Source organism: Crassostrea angulata, chromosome 2 (assembly GCF_025612915.1).
Source record: "Crassostrea angulata isolate pt1a10 chromosome 2, ASM2561291v2, whole genome shotgun sequence".
Lineage (NCBI taxonomy): Eukaryota > Metazoa > Mollusca > Bivalvia > Ostreida > Ostreidae > Magallana > Magallana angulata.
This window is the reverse complement of record NC_069112.1, coordinates 69,975,343-69,998,695: the sequence shown is the minus strand read 5'-3', so window position 1 is coordinate 69,998,695 and position 23,353 is coordinate 69,975,343. Positions and strand designations below refer to the sequence as shown.

The 23,353-nt window shown below is 34.1% G+C and overlaps 1 protein-coding gene across 1 annotated transcript; it reads right to left on the bottom strand.

The window, feature by feature from the left end:
* Positions 1 to 297: 297 nt before the first annotated feature.
* LOC128174795 (uncharacterized) lies at positions 298 to 22,068 on the bottom strand. Its single transcript, XM_052840250.1, has 3 exons — positions 21,787 to 22,068; positions 5,734 to 13,642; positions 298 to 632 (listed from the first exon to the last, which is right to left on the bottom strand). The coding sequence occupies exons 2-3, from the start codon at positions 13,640 to 13,642 to the stop codon at positions 298 to 300; spliced, it is 8,244 nt and encodes a 2,747-aa protein (XP_052696210.1). The 5' UTR covers positions 21,787 to 22,068.
* Positions 22,069 to 23,353: the final 1,285 nt, after the last annotated feature.

The following is a 23,353-nucleotide window of genomic DNA, read 5'->3' as shown; positions in this document are numbered from 1 at the left end:
ACAAAACCACAGACTAGAAATCTACACAATACAAAAACAAAAAAAACCAAAATAACGGGACTATATCAAATAAAATAAAATAAACCATTCACATATATCAGAAGTCAAAGTCATTTTACAAAACATATATACAGTCTGGACACAGTTAGTCCACAGATTAACATCTACAAGTATTCCGCCTCCTGGTCTTCTCTTTCATGCCTGGCCCGAGCGTGTTCCACAAACTAATCCTTGAGGTACTGAAAGAACCTTGTCCAATCGATCTCTTCCGGTTTGTAGTGCATAGATGTTGATATATTACGCTCCCTTTTTACACGTCACTCCGTTTATAGTTCTTTGTGTCGTTACTAGATTCAGCGTAATTGTCTCTAAGGGTTCTATAATGTGAGGCTCTTGCGGTTGAGACTTCTTCATTTCGGCCACACAAGGTTCTTCTCCATCTTCTTCAACTGCCATATGTGATGATTGATTCTCGTCCACATTCTCTTCTTGGGTCTGTAAATCTTCCAAGTTATATAGATATTCATCTAAGAAGTCTAGATTTAAATCACAGTCGATGGTATTCTGTTCATTTTCATTTATACTATTTTCAAGAGGATTTTCTAACTTTTCTTCACAGTTGTTGTTGATTTCTGTTGTGAATGTAAAGAATTTTGTACTATTATAAATCAATGTTAATAATGGAATAACCCGACACCCCTTTCCAGTGGACTCTCCCATGTGTATATAAGTGAGAGTCGGTGTCAATCCTGATTGATCAGTGGAAGGAGAAGGTAACAGAAACACTATTTTAAACTTCCGGACCCACACAATAAGATCAGTGGCCCGAGTAGAGCCGAAGCTGTTCTATTGTGTGGTAGTGTATATTAGGGGTGATTGTAAAACACATTACTGAAAGTTTGTCAGGGAAGATCGCAAGTGCCAGGGTTAGGGGCCCGAATAGAGCCGACCTGTCCTTGAAACTTGTCTATCTATAATATTAGCAGAAGTTAGGTGTTCCTCCTTCATTGCCAATCATTTGTTATTCTTGATTCATTCTTGATTTACCCAAAGTAGGGACATTTGATATTAAATATAAATCTAATTAGTGATTGAGAAAAATTGTATGCCTTTTAATTTTGCATTGACAAGCAAAGAAGCGACTGGACTCATTTACACTTTACATGTTCTTTTGTTTCTGTTCATTCTTCCTGCTGTTAATTTCTGAGCGTTTCCTCACCTCTACAGGAGTTTTCTGGCTGTTATTTTTGCTTCCTCTAGAGTTTTCCCATGCGATCTGTGCAAGTGTGAAGCAAGATACTCCATTCTGAACGAAAATACCTCGCAGCCTCCCATAGGACATTTCCTCATTTTCACGTCATCTCTGTGTTTCTGGTTCTGGTGTCTTTTCAGATTCCTTAAGTTAGCGAAAGTCACTGGACACTCGGTACAACGTACCATCCCTTTTTCATAACGTTATCTGTAGTTATCTTCTTAACTTCTTGGTTTGTTTACTGATCTTCCCGTCCTCATAATCTGATACTTTTTGCTAGTTGAGCCCGATCTTATTTTTGCGTCCTTGCCCGATTGAAATGCGGCGTTCGTGCACGACTCTAATTTGGCGCCTGCGCCGGATCCTAATTCAGTGTCGGTGGCTGGTTTAGGTTTCTCTGCTCTAATTTATTATTCTGCTGTTTTTCACTTTTTTCTATTTCTATTTTCAAAGTTTGTTTTTGGTGCTACTTCTGAATCTTTGTTTTGGAAATCATTTAAATGAGGCAATTCTACCTGCTCTTTATTTTCTTTTTCTGGATAAAACCAATTTACTTTATTTTCCCCTCTATATGGTTTTAGACTATCTGCATGTACGACAATAGATGTCAAACTTTTCTTATGCTGGATTTTGAAAGTATACTGCTTAATTTTTTTTAGTCATAATCCACGGACCATTCCAATTTCTACTTTTTTCTGTTTTCTTCATAAAGCATTTATTTTCTGGTTTCTCCATACCATGTCTCCCTCTTGATAATTTTTCTCTTTGACATTTCTATCATACTGTTGGTTTTGTCTTTCAGAAGATTTGTGTAGGCATTTACAAATTCATGTGTATCAATTAGCCTGTTTTTCAAATTTTTAGCATAATCTGTTCTAAGCTCGAACTTTTCTGTAATGTTTTCAGACAAAATATCTAAGGGTAACTTCATTTCTCTGATAAACACCATTTAATGCGGTGTCACTCAAGTACTTAATGGGGTGTCGCGTTCCATGCCATGGTGATATAGTTTAAATGAAGGTACCAGTCTCGCTGATTTGTTTTTATCCATTTAGATTATTTTAGAGGGGTCGGACTCCTCCAGGCTGATGCTCCCCAGGACTGGGGGATCGGGAGCATCCCAATCCTCATGGCAGGGAGCCGGGGTCGGGGGTGGCAAGAGCCCGAACATCGCGTACTGCGATAGGGGATGCCCGCCGACTATCTCATGGCTTTTTCATTTGTTCTGCATCAAGATTTTCACAACCTTTTTCATAAACATCTTTTAAATGTTCCGGCATTTCTTCTGTTGAATTATGATTTACCCCAACTTCATTAACAGCGTTTTTGATGTCACTCATCTTGATCGTTGGTCCGACTTTATATATTGGGGTAAATAAAGCCATGCGAGTATGCCGGTAAAGCATCCTATCTTGTGTTCCTGAATTGATCAGTATTGTGTAGATGACAGCATTCTTAGCATCTACTAATGTCCTGGCAATCGCTAGTCCATTGTGTTCCATAAAAGGTCTCTCGGGCGTTAAAACTCCAGGAAGATTTCGAAGGTTTTTGTTTCGCCCTACGAGTCCAGAAGGAAATAAAACTTCGCGACCTGCTGGGACATTTTAGGATCAAATCTGCAGGACTTTGGAACTGAAGGGTACATTGATGAAAACAGCAATGAAGAAGAGAGTGGTAGACCAATCTTCCAGCCCTTTGATCACAGGATAAATGATCAGTGCAGGCTAGAATTGTCAATGGAACCACCGAGGCATACAATTAACGTTGGAATAGACTATTATCTGAAATGTTTGGAAATCATTGAAAGAAACGCCCCAACAGATTAACAGATACAAGCAATTGTACCACATCTAATTCAAGTTCAAATATTTTGTGAAATAAATCAAAACATTTAAAAGGACAGTTTTGGACTGTCATACTTTGTAGATTGGTGTATAATGCTTCATTACAGACTGCAGAAAAAACAATATTATTTTACCTTAATTTACCAGTACATTATTATACCTTCTATGATCACTTTATTACCCTGGTCGAGCTTTATGAGCATATTAAAAACTTCCTGTATTAATCATAAGCAACTTGCTTCTCAATACCTCTTGTCTCTGAGAACTTCTTTATAATTATCTCCCTTATTAAAGGGTGAAAGTTTAAAAAAAAGATGGGCACACTGATGCTTGACATAAATCTAAAATAACCAAGAAAGTCGTGCAATGTTTTATTTAAATGTGAAGGTTCTTTACCATTAACAATAAAAGAAAACTAGAGCAAAGCTCGTTGCAAAGCAACGAGTGGGTCTTCCGTTAATGTCGAAAGTAAAGCTTGAAGTTCCTGTAAGAAGCAGAGCTCTTAAACCAATAACAAGAGTAACAAAAATAAAAAGATGAAAAAAATCGAATTATTCCTGGTACGACTTGACAAAATACGAATGATTTTAAGTTCGACTTAACAAAAACCTTTCCGATTTTAAGAACGACTGAACAAATAAAATCCGAATGTGTTCAGGTACGACTTAGCAATTATTTTTGGTACGAGTTAATTTTACTTTGAACATTACACTATTTTTTAAACCCAGGACGCGGAATCAAAATTTCCGGACATGCCTGCTTTTCCGTTATTAGAATATTTTTTTTAAAAATCAGAATACAACGTATATTCGGACGAAAGATTTTACAGAGAATATGACAAAATGTTTGAAAAACATGAACTGTTTTCATTAAAATTTGTGATATACAAAATGTACAGAATTTGCTAAACATTATGCATACCTTGTTTCTTCGATTGCGAAAAACCTTGGTTATAATCTTTTCAATAATAATCGTTGTTCAGTTTTTTTTAGCTAAATCTTATTGTACAGTCTCAGCTTTGAAATATTAAAAGATACTACGTTTTTAATTTCGTATTTAGCTAGATATGTTGTACAAATATTTCTTATTTATTTGGAAAATCTACATTGACTTTTTCTTTAATATTGGTTATAAAACCGGTGTTTTACAGAGTCCATAAAATATATTACATTAATCAAAACCGCATTTTAGGACATATTGATTTATAGACTGTGTTTTTTCAAAGCGTCTTGTTTGAATTGGTTGTACCTTATTTGAATAATAAGAAATGGTAATTACTAGTATATAAACATTCACGAAACTTGAGCTTAATATTGCTGTACTGGCTACCATCAATGAAGAGGCAACTTGTTGCTAATGCACATCTTTATTCAGTCATTGAAAAACTAGTATGATGATTTGTGACAATGGCATGATGATGTGACTTGATGGGACAACACGTGATGTGACTAGATGTGATTAACTGGAAAAACAAAGAAAAGTTTTGATGCTATGAATAAACAAACAAAACACACTCAACATATGACAAATATCACTCTAGTAAATATATATGCCCCGTGTTCTTGAAATGAATACTTTCACTTATGCTCTAGCAAATTAGCAAATATAACGAAACTCGTACTACTGGCAAATTACACAATTCAAAATGAATGACTATATATGTACGCCTATTGTAGAGTGCACAAAACATTGCATGCAAACAATGAAACCTTAAATTCCGACATATCATATAATAAAAACATGCTATGATACTTTAGCTTTAAATCTATATACACATTCTAGATATATCCCTTGTGCCAACATTCGAACATGTTATTTAAAATGCATCTTCACAGTTGAACACTTTTGTTTACACATTTATACCTATCGTTTATACATAACTTTTTGCACAACACTATACACAAGCAGATTCATGTAAAACTTACCAACTTAGAAGTTTTATCTCGTAGAAACAAACATAGTAAACATTGTAAATCTAAATGGTATTGAGCACAGGAACTAGGGAGAATCTAAACTGCTCGTGTCCCGCGAAAAATCCTAATAACAAAACAGAATCCATAAATCCGGAATATTCTAAAATTCAAACTCAATCCGGAAAAATGTGTATAATGTTAATGCTATAACAATTGCCTTGACAAAAATTGAAAATTGTCCAAATTGACAAGAATCTTAAGAATATGGTAAAAGTTTGTAAAATCGTGTTTTTAATAAAGTATTCTACTGTAATCATGCCAACTCATGCCAGTATGGATTTTCAAAGAAATAGAAATACACCCTCATGATAACTGTAAAAGGTAGAAAATCTTTTTGTGTGCGCTTCAATTGAATCAGAGATATAAACATGGTCTAAAGTTGTTCCACCCTCTGTTGTGAAAAAATTCACTATCTGCTTAAACCCGTTGTGCTCCATAAAAGTTTGTATAGGGCCAGATAACTTTGTATCTTCGTTGAAATCTCCTACGAAAATGCACATTTTGCATTGTAATCTTACGGTGTCTATTAAAGATTTCAGAGATTGCAAAAATATGGTAACGTTCAATGTAGGTGGCCGATAAACATTCACTATGGCTATGTTTTTTTTCAGCAACTTGACAGCAATGCCTTCAATGTTTTCGATTGAATGATGAATTATCTGACTCTCATTGTTTTCTTTGATATAGAAAGCGACCCCACCTCCTTTTGAATTACGTAATGACCTCGTGTGTTCATCGTTGTTGCTATAAGCTTCTATTCTTGCAAGATGGCGAAATTGAAACCCATTCAAATGTAGATGAGCAGTTTCTTGATCAGATCTTAACCATGTTTCAGTTAAACAAACAATGTCCGCATTTGTGAATCTCCTGTCACATTTCATGTGGTAAAAGTTTTTATTCAGGCTTTGAATGTTATGAAGTACAACTATGGTGCTGTTGGAGTGAACTTCAAATGGTCTGTCAAGTTCCAGTTTTTTCATGTCTTTCATGGCTGATTTCACATCTGGATCAGCGTACAACTTTTTGGCTAACTTTGCTCTGTCGTTTGTTTCTATGAATAATCCATCTTTTGAAGTTACTCTCGTTAATGCAACATAGGCTTGGCCAGGAGCAAATGTTTTGTCAAGGTTGACAACAACTTTTTCAACAGTCATCCCTTGAACCTTGTGAGCTGTACAGGCCCATGATAGCTTTAATGGAAACTGCTGTCTAACAATAGCATTTGATTTCCTTACAAGAATTTCTTCTTGAATTCTTTCAATCAATACCATGTTTCCATTTTTAGTTCGCTTTCCCGTTTTTATACCGACGTTTTGACTGTCAAATATAACAGCTATAGCTGTAACGTTTGTTTTTTCTGCATCTCCGTATTGAAAGTGTGAAATGTATCCCATAACTCCATTGACTAAACCATCTTTGACATCGCAATTTCTCGTCAACATGACACGAGCATTAACTGCGAAGAGTAACGAGCTTGATAAACTGTCAGTTTTGGTTATGCACGGTTTATCTCTAAGGCAGAGTTTTCCTGAGGTTTTATCTTTTTGATAATCTTTTGCATCAATCTGTTTGAAATCTTTGCATTTCTTTTCTAGCATATTCAAATTGTAATTGTTTACCTCATCGTTAGTGGAGTATACGTGAAGAACATCTTCCGGACCATCTCTGATACAATCATTCACTGTGTCAAGTGTTTCATTTGCTAAAGGATCTTCTAAGGTTCTTGTGCGCAGCAAATTCAAAGCTCTTGCAAATGGAACATCATTGCGTTGACGCATAATTTCAGTCAATTCAACTTCTTGAAATAAATCTTGCCAATGGTCAATTGGATATGATGCATTGTCTTTATATAGTCTCTCATCTTTTCTTTGTTTTACTGGTGGTAGTTGGAAGAAATCACCGACTGCAAGCACACTAACGCCTCCAAATGGGTGTTTGCATTTTTTGATTTGCACTAGTCTTTCATGGATGTAGTATAAAAGTCTTTTGTACACCATCGATACTTCATCTATTACAAGAATTTGCAAGTCTGAGAGCTTCATTCTGATTTCACTTAAAGTTTGTTCTTTTAATGGTTCATATGGCAGTGGCAAGAACTTTGTCAAAGAAAAAACACTGTGAATTGTACTGCCACCAATGTTAAATGCAGCTGTGCCGGTAAAAGCTGTCAGCAACACTGATAAAGCCTCTGGTGACGACAATCTTTTAGAGAAAAGGCGTGATGCTTCGAAATTGATAGCTTTCACAATTTGGCTTTTTCCTGTTCCTGCACCTCCTGTTAAAAATATATGGAACGGAGCTGGGTTTTCATTTACTATTTTTCTGACACACCAGTCTCGCACAAAGTAGAACACGTTTTGTTGGATTTGATTCAAGTTTTGTACAATATTCAACATCTCTTCATTAGAGACGCAAAGTTGTTGTACTTGATATAACACATCAGCTTTGTTGAAATCACTGTCAATATCTGGTATATTTTCTACAAGATCTTCGGGGGTTTTCTGTGTTGACTTCATCATGGCACATTCATCTCTATTTTTTTCTGTCTCGGGGCATAGATTTGCCCATGCATCTTCCGGTTCTCCTATGTTTTCATACAACTCTTGAGCTTCATCTATAACACTTTCATTCTGAGCAAAGCGAGCATGATTTGTTTCCACAATTATTTTTACTGCTGTTACAGATCTCGTGCCATGTAACTTCACAAATCCTTTTTCATAAAATGTTTCGTACAAATCAAAAGTTTCCGGTTTTAATTGTGTTTCATGCCGATAGGGAAGAAACAGCTGTAGTCGAGATTGATAAAATTTCTCAGATGTTTTTTCAGCGCTAAATCTTGGATACCTAACAACTGCCTGTTTTGTTCTCGTTCTCTTTTGAACATATCCCTTAGAATTTTGAAGTTCAAAGACATTTTCATTAACCCCTTTTGGAACTTGGGATTTGGCAAGGACGCGATAATCAGAGCAGAACTCGGCTAGACATATGTTGTTAAATATCTTGTTGTCTGGTCGGTTTTCGTACCTTTCGACAATGTTTGTCATGAAAATTTCGTCATCCTCGTCATTTTCGTCGTGTAAATCATCGTTAGCATCCTTTTGTTTTCGCTTCATTTGTGAAAGGGGTTTTGTCATTCGAGTAGGGTTTTCTCCAACTGGTATGAAGATCACTTTCCTTGAAGCTTCTTTCATTCTTAGATTGCAAACTCTGTAGACGGCTTCTTGCGCAGTAACTTCTCTGTGCGTCAAATATGCAGATCCTATTTTTTTTAATGTTTGTTTGGCATCCAGATTTCCTTCTTGGGCTTCAACGTTTGTTTGTTTTAATAACATTCCCATTTCCCTTTCAGATTTAGAGATGTACGAGACGATGTATACGATGCAACTAAAAGGATCCAAAACATATTGTATATCCATATTTGCATCCCAACATTTAAGAAGACATGGGTTGTACTGATTTGTCCACAATTCATTTGGATGCCTTTTGAGGACAACTGTCAGTTTTTCTGACAAAACATTCATTGCATTTTGGTATGTGTCTTGATTCAGAGAAAGATCCTCGAAAATATCTTCTGTTGTCTCATACCCATCACAATCAGTGTGAATCTTATTCCAAACACTCAATAAAATTTCTTTTGCTTGAGACTTGGTAAGATTTGAAGTAGAATTACGTTGGTGCACATCTTGAATTTCTGCAGTTTCATCTTCATCGTCATCATCATGCTTTTCTGTTATGAATGTACGCTGTGAGGGAGGTCTCGGGAAGTTAAATCTACATTCTTTTCCATTTTTCTTGCACGACTTTGAGTGCTTCTTACTGTGTTGTTGAACATCCAGTACAATTTTTCTTAGTTCAGAGTCTTCATTTTCAGTTGGCACAGCACATGTCACGTATCTGTCGATAAATTCTGCCACAGCTTCCTTACCATCAACATCTATTTTTGGTGCGTTTTCCACCCAAAATAAACAATGCATGTGTGGCGAACCTCTTTGTTGAAATTCAACTCTTTGAAAGAAATCGGCTATTTTCCCAATAGGTTCTGACGGTGAATGAATAACATCCCGCTGAAAGATACGAAATCTATGTTCAAACATTCTAGCCACTGTAACGGGATTGCTCCGCAAAATTTCATTTTTTTCGGTCCAGTCTAACAAATCCGGATTTCTTTCATCATTGAGTTGTTTGAGTAAAGAACTTATGGCATCATTCCATCTATATTCTGCTGAAGAAAACGAGCAAAACCATGTTGGAATTCCAAGCTGTCTAAGCATAGCAAATAGATCTTTCTGAGTTGCTGACCAGTATGCTGGTGTACCTCTTATCGGTTGCATAAATCTAATTGCTTCATCGTTCCTCAACAGTTTTGACAGAGTTTCTGGATTTCTAAGCATATCTGAATTGATAACGCTCCCCTTTTCATTTTTGGTGACCGTCTTCCGAACAGAAATCTGCGTTTTTTCAATTACTTGATTTAGTTCTGACATATACTGACTAAAGAAGATGTAGTTTGTATCTTTTGCAAATCTGTTATCTGCATTCATCAGCCTGTTATTGAAATATCGAGCAAGTGTCAATCTTTTATCTCTTTGTTGATCAAATGAGAATTGTCCTGATGGAAAATGGCAAGGGAATGTCTTTGCTTCGTTTCCTTGTTCTTGAAGCATCCGTACTGGATTATTTCCTTCTGCAGGGGCAATATTGAAGACATCATCAAAATAATGGTCCAAAACTTCTTGTGCAATATCTACAGGTTGGAGACAGCTGTCTACAGCTATTTGTATCTGTTCGGAATCTTCATTCGGTGTTTCTCCTTGAACTTGTTCAGTATCTTCATTTGATGTTTGAATTTCATCTCGTTCAGAATTTTCATTTGAAGTTTGAACTTCATCTTGTTCAGAACCTTCTACATTTTCATTACTCTCAATGTCTCTATTGATAAAGATTCCAGCATACCATTTGTTGTTTTGTTTTAAGTAGTCTAGTGCAGTGAGAACATGAGTTGGGTTTATGAATTGATATTCATAATAACTTTTGTAGCTCAGTTTCCTCTTTAATTTTACTCGAAGCAAAAGGTTTTCATCCTCTTTTAGAGGTAAAAATGTTGCTTTCTTCAAATTAGATGGTACACAAACAACAGGACCATGAATATTCTTCTGCCCACCCTTTGGAAGAGCCATGACTTTCATGAAAGGTATATGTAAGGAAATCAAATGCTGTTCCAAATTGTTTAAGCGAGAAAGTTCCTCAGGGACTGGCTCAAGGAACATGTTATTAGCTGATGCTTCTGGAGGGATTTCACCACTCATTATCTTTCGGTGACATGTATAACATATCCACATTGATGAGTTCGCACAATTTTCTGAGCACGACGTTTTACATTGATGCAAAAACGTATCTTTGATACAAGCACCAGCCACTTCTCTCGATTTTTCACTCTTGGAATACACGTCTCTTTTGCACATTTGTACTTGATTTTGGAACAACAATCGATGACAACAACAGCATGCAAAATCTGGACCCCGAGCAGTATTTTTTTTGAACAGATTTATAACTTCTTCAAAGTTTTCAAGTTTGATTTTTTTGTTCAACCTACTTTGCTTGGACTTTTGTATCTTCTTTTTCTGAATACCTGGACTAGAGTGGTAATAACGCTTGCTGTTTTCTAGGGACTTCGATCTGAAAGTTTCATCCGTTTCGTATTTCAATGAACTACTGCGAAGGAGTTTTTCTCTGAATTTTTCATCGCATCTATATTTCTGAATACTCGCTTTTTTAACCCTCTCTTTGTGAGCATCATCCAAACGATACTTATTGATACTTCTTTGTTTCACATTTTCTTTGTGTTTTTCATTCAATTCATACTTTTTTGAGCTTCTCATTTTCATTTGTTGTCTATGTTTATCATCGGTATTGTATTTCTGAGTACTTCTAGTTTTGACGTTTTGTCTATGTTCGTCATCAGTTTTGTACTTCAGCCTACTTTTTGTTTTGACTTTCAGTCGATGTACGTCATTGGTTTTGTATTTTAATGTACTTTTTCTTTTGACATTCTGCCTATGAACACTGTCAATTTTGTACTTTTGCTTGCTCTTCTCCACACAGGTAGATCTATATACACTATCTTTCTTGTACTTTAAAACCGCCTTTTGCTTAATTTTCTCTCTGTATGTCGGATCAGTTCGATAGTTAGAGTTTGCTTTGTTCAATACCTTTTTTCTGTGATCAGGGTCATTGTATTGTGCTCGACTTTTGTTCTTACTCATGAGCCTAGCTTTGTCCCGAAATGTCTGATCATTCTGATATTTTGTTTTATTGCTTTCTTTTAATGAGATTCTGAATTTTTCATTCTCTTTGTACTTCAGTGAGGCTTTCCAAAGCTTTTGATTTTTGAAGTCTAAATTTTCGTTGTACTTTTTTCGATACATTTCCCTTTTGTATTGATTTTTTTTATTTCCTTTTTCAATTCTTGATTTTCGACAACTTTTATCTACGTACATGGAGTCGAGTTTGCTTTCGCTTATAACATCAACCATTAACTCACCAACATCAAGGACAACTTCATAATGGTTTTGATTTTGGTGGTTTAAATATAAACCATTTCGTTTTGTTCTGAGAGATGCACAGACATTTTGTCCTGAGAACTTGAGCCAATTGCCATTTGAAAATGTGAAAATATCGACCGATAGCATATGAGCTAATGCAAAAATTTCGATTTCCGTTGCCCAATTCCCTTCTTTCTCCATTGAAGACACGTGGTTTTTGACTGACGCTTCATTAGATCTCAAAAATGATTGAAATTTGTTTTCATTCTTTAGAATGTGATTGCATATTGCGCTGCGAACAACATGATGGTGATTTTCTGTACTCGTTAGACAATATGAGACTGCTCTGAAAAAACAGTTTCCATCTCCAGTGATAGGTATGGTTAAATTAGGGATTCCTAATTCTTTATTTGGTGTTTCAACTGAGGTAACTTCTATCTGAGCATATTGTATTCCTAGCTCAATGCAGAACTCTTCCTTTAAAGCATTTGATAGGGGACAAAATCGAAATCGGTTTTCTTCATTACGAATAAATACAATTGCATCATCATCACTATCACCATCGCAATCTGTTGTATTCTCACATTCATTTTCACCACTTTGCTCTGTAGAAGTACAACAAACTTTCTTTTCTTCTTCCAACTTTTTTGCACGGCATATTGCCCCTGTTATATTGCATTCAACAATGCTCGAAAACCCCATGGAAATGGCAAGCTTCTGAATATGTTCTAATAATTGCTCTACATTTTGGAACAAAAGTCTTGTACTTTTCCCACTACAACTAAATAAGCCTTGTGGTGATCTTGAATGGGAGTCAAATGTAAAATAAAATCCATTTGTTTTTCCAATAAGAAATGTATTTCCCCCAAAGCACACAAAACACCCATTTGATTCTAGCAAAGCAATTTGTAACGCCTCATATAGATGGTATGCATTGAAGTCAGCATAGCATGGTTCATGACCCGACAAATTTATAATACTTGCTAACGTTGAATTCGTTGTGAATTCAAATGCCCTGTTGAAACACTCAAAGTACTGGGGTAATTCATCTACCAATAAATATCTACTATGCATCGAAGAACTTCTCTGCAAATATGTGTACAACTCATCACCTGTTGCTAGTATCTTGTTCATATCCTGTGTAGTCCAAAGTTTGCTGCTTTTAAATTGTTCAAAAGCTAGACCAGCTAAACTGTTTGCAACACATTGAGTACCTGCATTGTCACCAAACATGGGATGTGCCTGATGGAATGAACCTTGAACAGATGTCTGAAAATTTGTGTCATTTACATTACAGTCAATTTCATGCATTTGAGTACATTCACTATTTTGAACAAAGTATCTCTGATGATTGTCAACATTCTCATATACAGTTTCATGTGCATGTCTCATAACGTTTTCATTCATGTAACTATTTTCAGCTATGTCAATCTCATTCTCATTCAAAATTTCATCTGCATGTTTTACTTCCTTTTTTTCCATGTCACAAGACAAGTTTACATTGACCAAGTCAGTACTATTTTTACGTTCAGAAGCCGTTTTTAACACTGTCTTTATTTCCTCATCTTTTGATATACTGCTAGACCCTCTTAGCACAGAAGAGTCCAGCTGCGCCTGACCTGCTGGGCAAGGCTTAAAGCCTTCATCATGCCCAGGTACCCTCGTTGGAGTACAAACCCACGCTGGGGAGTCAGTGGACGGTGCCTTTGTCACGTTTTTGACAAACAGACGACTTCCCCGAGGAGATGGCAACCTCGGGGCAGGTGGATGCATTTTCACTCGAGGCGAGGCCTGCATCCTGGCCAGGGGTTTTTCCTCTTTAGGTGGAAACCCCATCAAACCAAACCCTGGAAGATTACCAGGGGGAGCTGACACAGCTCCGTCCATTGACCCGCAAGGGACAACAGACTCTGTGGTCTCATTTGGTGGTGTGACGGCAGAGGAGCAAGCATTCTGTTGTCTTTTCAGTCTCTTTCTCAGCTTGTCTTTCTGGCGACTACGCTTATCATCAATCCTTGCTCTCTTTGGCATCTAAAATTATATTTTAAAAAAATCAAAATTTCTATTGTTGTCTCCCCTTATGAGATGATTGGAAAATGGAATAAATTTAATTAAAGCTAGAGCAATTACCATAAGAAAATATCTCAACATTTGGGATTGCCATTTGTTTCATATTGAAATACAGTTAAACCTCATTATCTTGACCTAGATAGGATTGGTTAATATCTTCGAGATATCTGAGTATTCGAGATATTAAGGGTAAAATACTTAAAGTTTAAGTGTTTGGGACTAAAACATCACTTCGAAATATCCATTGTATTGGAGATATTGGTGTTCGAGATACCGAAGTTCGACTTAATGCCTTGTACATAATGTCCACAGGTTTTTGCTTTTTTCTTCTTTCTCATGTACTTAACATATAGGGCCTACATATGAATATCAATTTCAACAAGAGACATCACTTGATAATCATTAAAAACAAGATATGTGTGAGCAAATGCTCACTAGTGATAACCCCACTCTGATGTGAATATGCAAAATAAGCAAAGTTGACATTTAACAGTGGTTGTCATCCGATTTGTACTTAAATACCGATATATCCTATGATATAAACAAATGGTGTGCTAAAATTTATCTTAAACATAAACAATAAATAGTTGCTGAGAAATCTTTGATGAAAAAATACATCTCACAATATGGCATGCCTAAACAAATAGTGTGTTAAAATTTCAAACTCCTGCAATAAATAATAGCCGAGATATCTTTGATAAAAATTTACCCGGTAGACTAAAATTAACAGTGGTTATTTAACAGGATGTTGACGTCCAATTGCAACAAATATATATCCCACCGTATGGCATGCCTAAACAAATAGTGTATTCAAATTTCAAGCATCTGCGATAATTGCTGAGAAAAATGCGACATAAATTTTTGTTACGGATGGACAGACAGACAGACAGAAACAGAAGGGTATAACAGTATACCCTCTTCTCTGTTGGAGAGAGGGTATAATTATATCATGAATTTTAACAATAACAACCTTCAAGTACAGCAACTCTCAATTTTACAAAAATATTGACAGGTACTTTATCTCAAACTGCCCCTTGCTACCTTTATATTACAGTAACATTCTCTGAAAAGTCATCTTGTCTTAAATTTAAAAAGCTTATGCTATTCTGAGAAAAAGTGTACCCCATTTTGCCTATTCCATTGATATTTAAGAAAAATATGGTTATTTATGTGAACCCACTATTTCCACTTCCCTCAATTTAACACAGATAAGATTCATAGGACTCTCCATAAATAAAGCATCTTTATCCAATCTTTTAGCAGTCAATTGTTGTTCAACCTCCTTAAATAGGAAATCTTATTTCAATACTACATACATGTACATGATATTATCATGATAAAAGCATCACATCACTTTGAAATAACCTTACAATTTTACCCACCTCCATCTTTTGATTTTCATAAGCATTAGTTTGAACACTTAAATCTAATTAAGGTAGCTCCATACTCGTAAAATTCTCTGAGGAAAGTTGAAAAACTGAACTGATTTCGACTTAATAGACTTAAATGTCATCAATTGTTAGAAAAAATTTACATGTCATCACACTTTTTGAGATGCCACATAAACATAAACTAATAAAAGCATATTTTAGCATCAGAAAACTGTAAATTTTTTTATCAAAAGTAAAATCTTGTAGGCAGAAATTTGTTTTTCTTGTTTAATTTTAATGTCAACGTTATCAGAAAACAAAAATTACAAAAATATTTTAAAATTAATCATTGGAATAAGAAAAACTATAGCATTTAGACATACAACTGAGAGAAAAGTCAGAAAAAGAGTTATTTCCCCTTTGCATAGATAAAATATATAAAATTGGAAATTTAGTATAAAATTAAGTGCGAAAATATCTTGAACCTACCAATAATTCTAATTACATCCATGTGATTATATTCACATAAAATAAATAAAACTATCTTGCACAATATTTAAAGAATTCAAAGTTTTACAAAAAAGTGTGACATCAAAGAACACTGGATCTACTTTAATATAATGAAACTAGCGTTGCAATTTCCTTGAGTCATGTCTCATATATATTTGAAAACAACCATCACTGATATTGAAAATTGATCTTTTTTGGTAAATGGATAATTTGTTGCATTTTTATTTACAAAAAAACATGCTGCCCTACATGCGATTTCTTGTTTTCATGAAAAAGTAAGCTTATGATCATATTTAGTGGATATCTTATCTATTTTGGTTTCTAGTTTGCTTTTAACTTTGCTAAAATAGTAAGACCTACAAGTGTGACACCAAAACTCCTGTCCCAGTGGCCATGAAATTCATAATTTTGGAGAGGGCTTTAGTGAAAAGATAATTTTAGATAATAAGTGTGCATGACCAGATACATTGAAAAACTAGAAGACTCTTATGATACAAAACAAAATATTTGTGAGCCAATGCTCACTAGTAATACCTGTGCTTTGATGTAATTATACAAATAAGCAAAGAAGACATTTTTAAAACAGGAAGTTAATCAATTTGTTGAATCCCACGATATGGCATGCCTAAACAAACTAGATGTGTCGAAACTCCACAAATGCCACCGTAAACAACCAAAATTTCAACTGCCAAATTTAGTATAACGTTTGATTACAGAAAAACTAAAAAAATCCCTTAAAATTACTCATTCTGTTTTAAGTTCACTAAGCATAAATCTTTCATAAATCATTGGACTGAAAGTAAATTAGAACTAGACCTGTAATTTCTATAAAAAAAAAAATTAACCTTTAACATATAAATATCAACTTTAAAAGTTGCATCACTTCAAAAGTTAGAGAGCACACACTAAGAATATTCCATATACCGGTAGATCAAGAGGCATAAATCTATCAAAAATCAACGGACCAAAACAAAATCTACTCAAGCTGTTTTTTTGCCAATCATAAATCTACATATATATATATATTAACTTTACATGTGCATTCCTTCAAAAGTTGGAGAGCGGAAACTGGGAATTTCTCTTTTTTTTCAAAAAGGCACAACTCTGTTTAAAAATCATCCAAGCACCCAAATTTGAACTGAACCTGTAAATTCAATCACATATTAAAAATTTCAATTATTCACGATGTGTAATAGAACAGGTGGCATGAGCTGGCTCCAACCTAGGACCTTTCAATTTTAAAACCGACATTCCAGCAACTGAGCTAAAGGGTTAACCCACTAGCTAATAATAGTAGTGAGCCTATTATATATACCTAATTTAATTTTAAACACTTTAACATTCTTCCCCCTTTTCTTAATAAAAATCTATCATTTAGAAATGTCACACAAGAAACTCTCAACAACTCTACATCAGTTTTTTTGTTGAGTGCTACAAATGTAATAGAAAAAAAGGCTCGAAACCAGAATTCTTCAGTTTAAAAACCAATGTAGCAGAAGGCTAAACCTCTAGCTCAAGTGCTAATAGGAGTGTAGAAGTTCTGAGCCAATTATATGAAAATATACAGACTAATACAGATGAATTAATGCTAAGAAATTTATCTAAGAATTATTTTTTGGGGGGTAAATTTAGGTGTATAATAATATAAAACAAAAGAAAAGGTGTCAATGTGACAGGAAACCTTTCTTTTGTGTGATCAATATCCATTATAATCAATTAGTCAACCCTTAATTAATTAACACCACAGAACCCACAATTTTATTTATTACAATTCAATCCTTTCCCTTTGTGTATTATTCCTTTTGTCTTGTGCGAGTACGCTGTTCTATCTCTGCCTCAGAGCTATCCAATTGAGTGTTAATCCTATCAGGTTTATCATTCTATTTATCAGATTTTTCCATTTATCCTATCGTGTTTATTGTATCATGCCTTTTCATTGAATATAATTTTATTTTGAAGTTACAAGAGACTCATTGTGCTGTATAGTATAATTTATAGAACACATAATGTACATTTCGATCACAGTTTTATTCAAATCTATACACCATAATCTAAAAAAAAAATTACATGTAAATCATATCTATAAGCAATGTAAATGACAATGAATGTAAACTATTGTATTCTTAGGGACAAGTATTTACCTGAATGTTGAATGTATTAAACCGTACATCGAGTGTACTGCTTAAGGTATTCGATGTATAACGACCACATTTTGTACCTAATAAATGAATGGTCCGATATTCTTAATCATGATATCATTTTGAAGGTGTTATCAAATATAAATACTCCACCAAAGGAATTTTCAAAATTTTTATTATGGCCCAACAAATTACACCTTGAATTCTGCATTGAAGTCTATAGGCAATGTATGTTTTATTAAGATATTGTAAAAAGTAACTTAAAATTAGTAAAATTCTTTTGGTTAATACATGCATAAACTTTCTATTTATTTAAATATGAAATAAAATGAATCATTTACCGCAGATATTTTGACGAAACAAAATTTTTCTTTTTTTCATCAAAGGGAAATAACTCTTTAAAAAAATTCAAAGTGCAAAATGACCGGCTCCTTATATGTTGTCTGTCATGTGAATTTGGTTCATTTCACTTTCATAGTTATCAAGCAACACATATCTAACTAGTTTAAAATGCTTCAAAATTGTTTAATATTCCTTCATTATACATTGAATACCTTAAGCATTAACTTGCATGTAATTCAAATTGTTAATTTATGAATTTGTTTTTGATAGAAAGAAAATTACTTAAGCCAAATAAAAAAATATCACTCGACCGTCCCTATTTTTCTGTTAGAAAGTGAAGTCTCCTTAAAACAGACAAAATGGTCATTGAAAACAGGCACGTTGAGTGCACAGGACCTAAAAACACTGGTTGCTGTCCACCTTAGAAAGGTGGCCTCTTAATTGAATTAAAAATATTCATAATAGTGAAAAACGAAACGAACAACATTGAAACTTCCCAATTATGGGCAGTGGCTGCTGATTAAAGGTGGCTGTAACAGCAAGTGCCACTGATGTAGAACATTAGAACAAATGCATTGAAAAAAATGAATTTCTTTAATTTCTCTACCCAGTAAGGGTGCAACAATAAACCGTGAGAGGGTATATCACTGTAAAAGTATGTCATGATACAGTAGGCTATACCGCGGTTCTGTAATTCGATCCGGAATATATTTATCCGTCCGATTCGGTTTGAAAATTATATTTTAAAAATGATTTCGGTGTTGAAAAACGTGCTTCGCATTATTTAATTTTGCCCCCAGCTACAGTGCATCCCATAAATCTTTGATATAGTTACATTTAGGGTTTTGTAGAATAAACGAAATTGGTTAACGAAGTTCCCAAATTGAGTGTTTCTACATGCAAGTACTATTTTGCAGACCTTTTCCTAAAAACAAACGACATGTGTATTGCACCTCGTATAAAACGGCAATTATCCATGCATTTGTCTGTTGTCGCAAGAAATTAATGCCACATTCCTAGATGTGCAAAAATGTAATCAAAATTAAAGGTTACCATAGTCATTAAATATTTTGCCTTCAGAAAATTCATTACAACTATAATAAGAGCATATATAAGTAATTTAATTGTTGTCAGTGTTAAAATAACGGTATTGATGCCAACATTACATTTTTACCTTATGCAAATCATGTTTACATTCTAATATATACATAGCTGATTAAGAAAAATATGTGGAAAAAATTATGTAACAAAGAGTTGGAGATTAAACAATATGCGTAATTGTTCAAATGTTGATTTGTTATTCTTAAAAGCACATCAAAAGTATCAGAATATGTATCATGTCACATTGTCTGTATCGTGATATGTATCGTAACGTGAGGCAAGTGTATCATTGCACCTGTACTACCCAGTCATAAATTTATTTAATTAACTAACAATAATTTAAAATAACAACTAAAACCTCAAGTAATGATAAAGGTTTGGCTATTCCAGTGTATTCATATCAAATAGTATTAGGGTTGGTCGGGAAATACCAGTGCTGGGTAAATACCGGTATTTCCCGTTCTGGTAAATACTACTGATTTTCACTAAACTGGGGAATACTGAGAAATACAAATTTGTATTCCTTATTTCTTTAATTTGCTCAATGTCAATTGTATGTTTGAGATATAAGATATTAACTATCAATAAGCATCAAAACACAATTTAGCATACTTTGCCATTTCACTGTCAGTTTATGAATCTTAAATTCACCAGATCAGGTCCAGCACAATCTCCAGATTTAGCTATATAGCTTGAATAAGCTAAACAGCTTTATTAAGCTATTCAGAGTAGCTTCATTTAGCTATTTTGTCATACATTTTTCTTCATTTTTAATTTTATCAGTATGTATAAAAAATCGCACTTTAGTCCAGTGATAGTTTTCAAATTTGAACTGTTCTGTGAACAATGCATGTAAAGATTATTCATCAATTTGCGCCTCCTTAAGAGACTTTGCACTAAAAGTTTGGGGGCAACTAATTCATGACCACACAGTTACTTCTTGAATGAAATATAAAGGAGGTCAGTTATGGTAAACAAGATAATTGATTGGTAACAATTTATCACAATGAGAAGAAATCATACTTATCCACGCCCCATTTCACACAAAGTGGCAAACAGTTACCCAAACAATGGAAATATATTTTTTGCTTATAAGTGTTTAAAAGCTGCAGTGTTAAAACTATCTATAATTGTGGTCAAGTTTATAATGGTCAGTTGTGAAAATATGAGTAGCAAGTTAATTGCGATTTTTTGTCCATTTCTTCCAATAAATATTTTCTTCAAAAACTGCACATAAATAGCTTTATCAAGCTATTTTGAATAGCTTTATAAAGCTATATAGCTTTTTCAAGCTATATAGCTAAATCAAGAGATTGTGCTGGACCTGCAGATCACCTATTCCCAAAGACTTCAATAGTTGCTAGAGTACAAATTTTAGTCCAGCTTTTTGAACCCCTAGTTTAGTGATTTACATATTAATAATTCAAAGCACAAAATAAACTGTTATAATTACTGCAGGTGTTAAAAGAAACAATTTAATAATCACACATGTTGTTTTAATAAATAATTGACTCTTGACAGTTTTGAGCTCCTGTTTTGGGGAGATATATACTATGAGTGGGGTTAATTGGCTTCTCAAATGTGTTGCATACTAAGGTAGATTTGCAAATGTTTCCTTATATGAACCTATAGAATATACAGTGAAAACATTTAATTCTGAGTAAAAATGATTACCCACAGGCTCATCATTAAAAGTTGCATCAATATTGTAAACATAAAAGCATGGTTATATTTATAATTTTGAACAATTTAACCATTCTTAGCTGTAAATATAAGTAACAAACAGCAATGTTAAAAAGTTCACCAAGACATGAAATTGGTTGGTAAATGAAAAAATGTTCTGACAGGATGTAGTCAGGTGACCAATGAAGTTCAGACAAGTGATATTTGTAATGTGTTGTTTATCTTTTAAATTGTTTTCAAAGAATCTTTGTTTTAAGAAAAACCAGGTCATTACAACCAGATTCGATCACCCGGGACAAAATCCAAATTTCCGTAATAGTTGCGTGTCTGTGTTATCCCACATGGATATTTATTTTCTGTTTTATGAAATGGTATCATCAGAAATGTGCATGTGTAACAAATTCAGGTGACATTTTCCTATTCAACTTTCATTATATATATAGTATATCAGCCTCTTAATAACTCCTATGGATAATTAATATGTTAATATAATTTCACAATTATTTTATTTCTATCAGTTGATTGTAAGATACTGGATTTTTTAATGGGCAAACTGAAAATCAACAATCGTCGATAAATTCCAAAATACGCATTGTTGTGAAACAATATTTGCAGCGAATACAAATATACCGCTCCGTAACATATCCTGAAAATTTAATTCACATTAGTTAATTATTATCGACGGAAATTGAAAAATCTCGATCTGCCGCGGCTTTTATTTTGCCCTGGCCCGCGTTTGCCTACCCATTTTACCATGAACAGGAACGATAACTCTTGTTTTTAAAACTAAAAAATTATTAAAGCTAAATTGCGACCGATTCTATAGATTTCGTAGGCTTAAAAATTCCTGTTTTACAAACAAAGCACGACAATCTTAGGGAAACAATAATTTTGGTCTTACAAAACAATGGCCGTTGTACGACGAACACGTGACCTGTTACAAAACAAAAACAAAACTTACGACTTTCAAGTAAACTGCGCTGGTAAACAACAAAGCGGCATCCAAATGTTATGGTGCAAAATTTTACTTTCTGTTTTTTAACTTCTCTCCCCGTCACATTACATTCTTTCGTAAATGGTGGATCAGCTACATAAGTACATTCGATCTAACAAGTAAACAACAGCAAGAAAACTTCTCTTTTGACCTTCACCTTTGCATCATTTGTTAACTCGTACGATAAACATGTCGATTTAATGTTCAGTCTCCCAGATTTTCAAAAGTAACGTTTGTACAGACACGTATATGTAGCATCGTTGTTTTTTTTAAATGTGTAGTTGTGTGTGTGTGGGGGGGGGGGGGGGGCAGACTAATAAAAAAAAAGAGGGGGGAGGGGGGTACAACTACAACTTTTCATAAAACGTGAAAATTCTAATTTCCATTTTTTTTTAATTTAGACAATTATAGAAAAATGTTTGCTGAGAGAAAAAAAGGGGGCACCCCCCCCCCCCCCCACGATGTTACGTGCCTGGGTTTTAATTCAACAATTAAATATAGTTCTAATTTTCAATACCATTTAAAAATTCTGTATGTTAATATTTACAATAACAATAAAATCAATTTTAATTATCGACAACTGTCAATTTGTATGCGAGATAACATAATAGTACACTGTAAAAAACATTTCTTTGTAATGTGGCTAACGTACATGCAGCAATTTTGAAAGTTTCATTGAAATCTGTCTCGTAAATATAAACACATTTTGTTCTACAAGTGTTCAAGACCATTGTTAACTGTTCTAGACATATCTGAACAACTGTGTATTAGGGACTGACTCATAAACTCATTAACGTGGCCACTAACAAAAAAAGGTAGCATTTAGTTTAAAATATTATTTTGAGCAACTTTTCCTCTACACTAGCTGCTTTTTAAAGGGTTGACCGTCTGTACTGTGTGCTTGTTGCACAGGCATCACATGTCTGAGACTTACTGACCCCCTCCCCCCTCGAACCGTTCATGCCACTAACTAATGTTAATCATTAAAATTCATTTCATGAATCTTAGCAACACTCATAAGCCTTCAAGTACAACAACTCTCAATTTTACAAAAATATTCACAGGTAGTTTATCTGAAACTGTTCTTTGCTACCTTTAACTTAGTACATTTTGTACAACAACATTATATAAAAATATGTTTTGGCTTACAATAAGAAAGCTAATGCAATTCTTAGAAAAAGGATACCACATATTGCCAATTCCATTGAGGTTTAAGAAAAATATGGCCATTTAAGTGAACCCGTGCACCATTTTCACTTTCCTCATTTAACACAGACTCATTGGGTTATCCATAGTAAAAAATCTTTACCCAACATTTTAGAGGTCAATTGTTGTTCAACCTATTTTAATAAGTAATCTATTCAGTACTACATACATCTACAAGATATTATCATGAAAAAAGCATTATATCACTTAGAAATGCCCTTACATGTATACCCTCCCCCATCTTTTGATTTTAATAAAAAATCATGGTTTGAAATCTTTTACCTAATTTTATAAAACTTGTGGCAATTTCTTTGAGTTATTTCTCACA

Bases quoted from the DNA above. Each gene is read 5' to 3' on its own strand.
- LOC128174795 (XM_052840250.1), bottom strand. From the start codon at position 13,642: ATGCCAAAGAGAGCAAGGATTGATGATAAGCGTAGTCGCCAGAAAGAC. The intron at 633-5,733 runs GTCAGATAATTC...CATTCACAACAG, and splicing joins TATCAAAGAAAACAATGAGA to AAATCAACAACAACTGTGAA.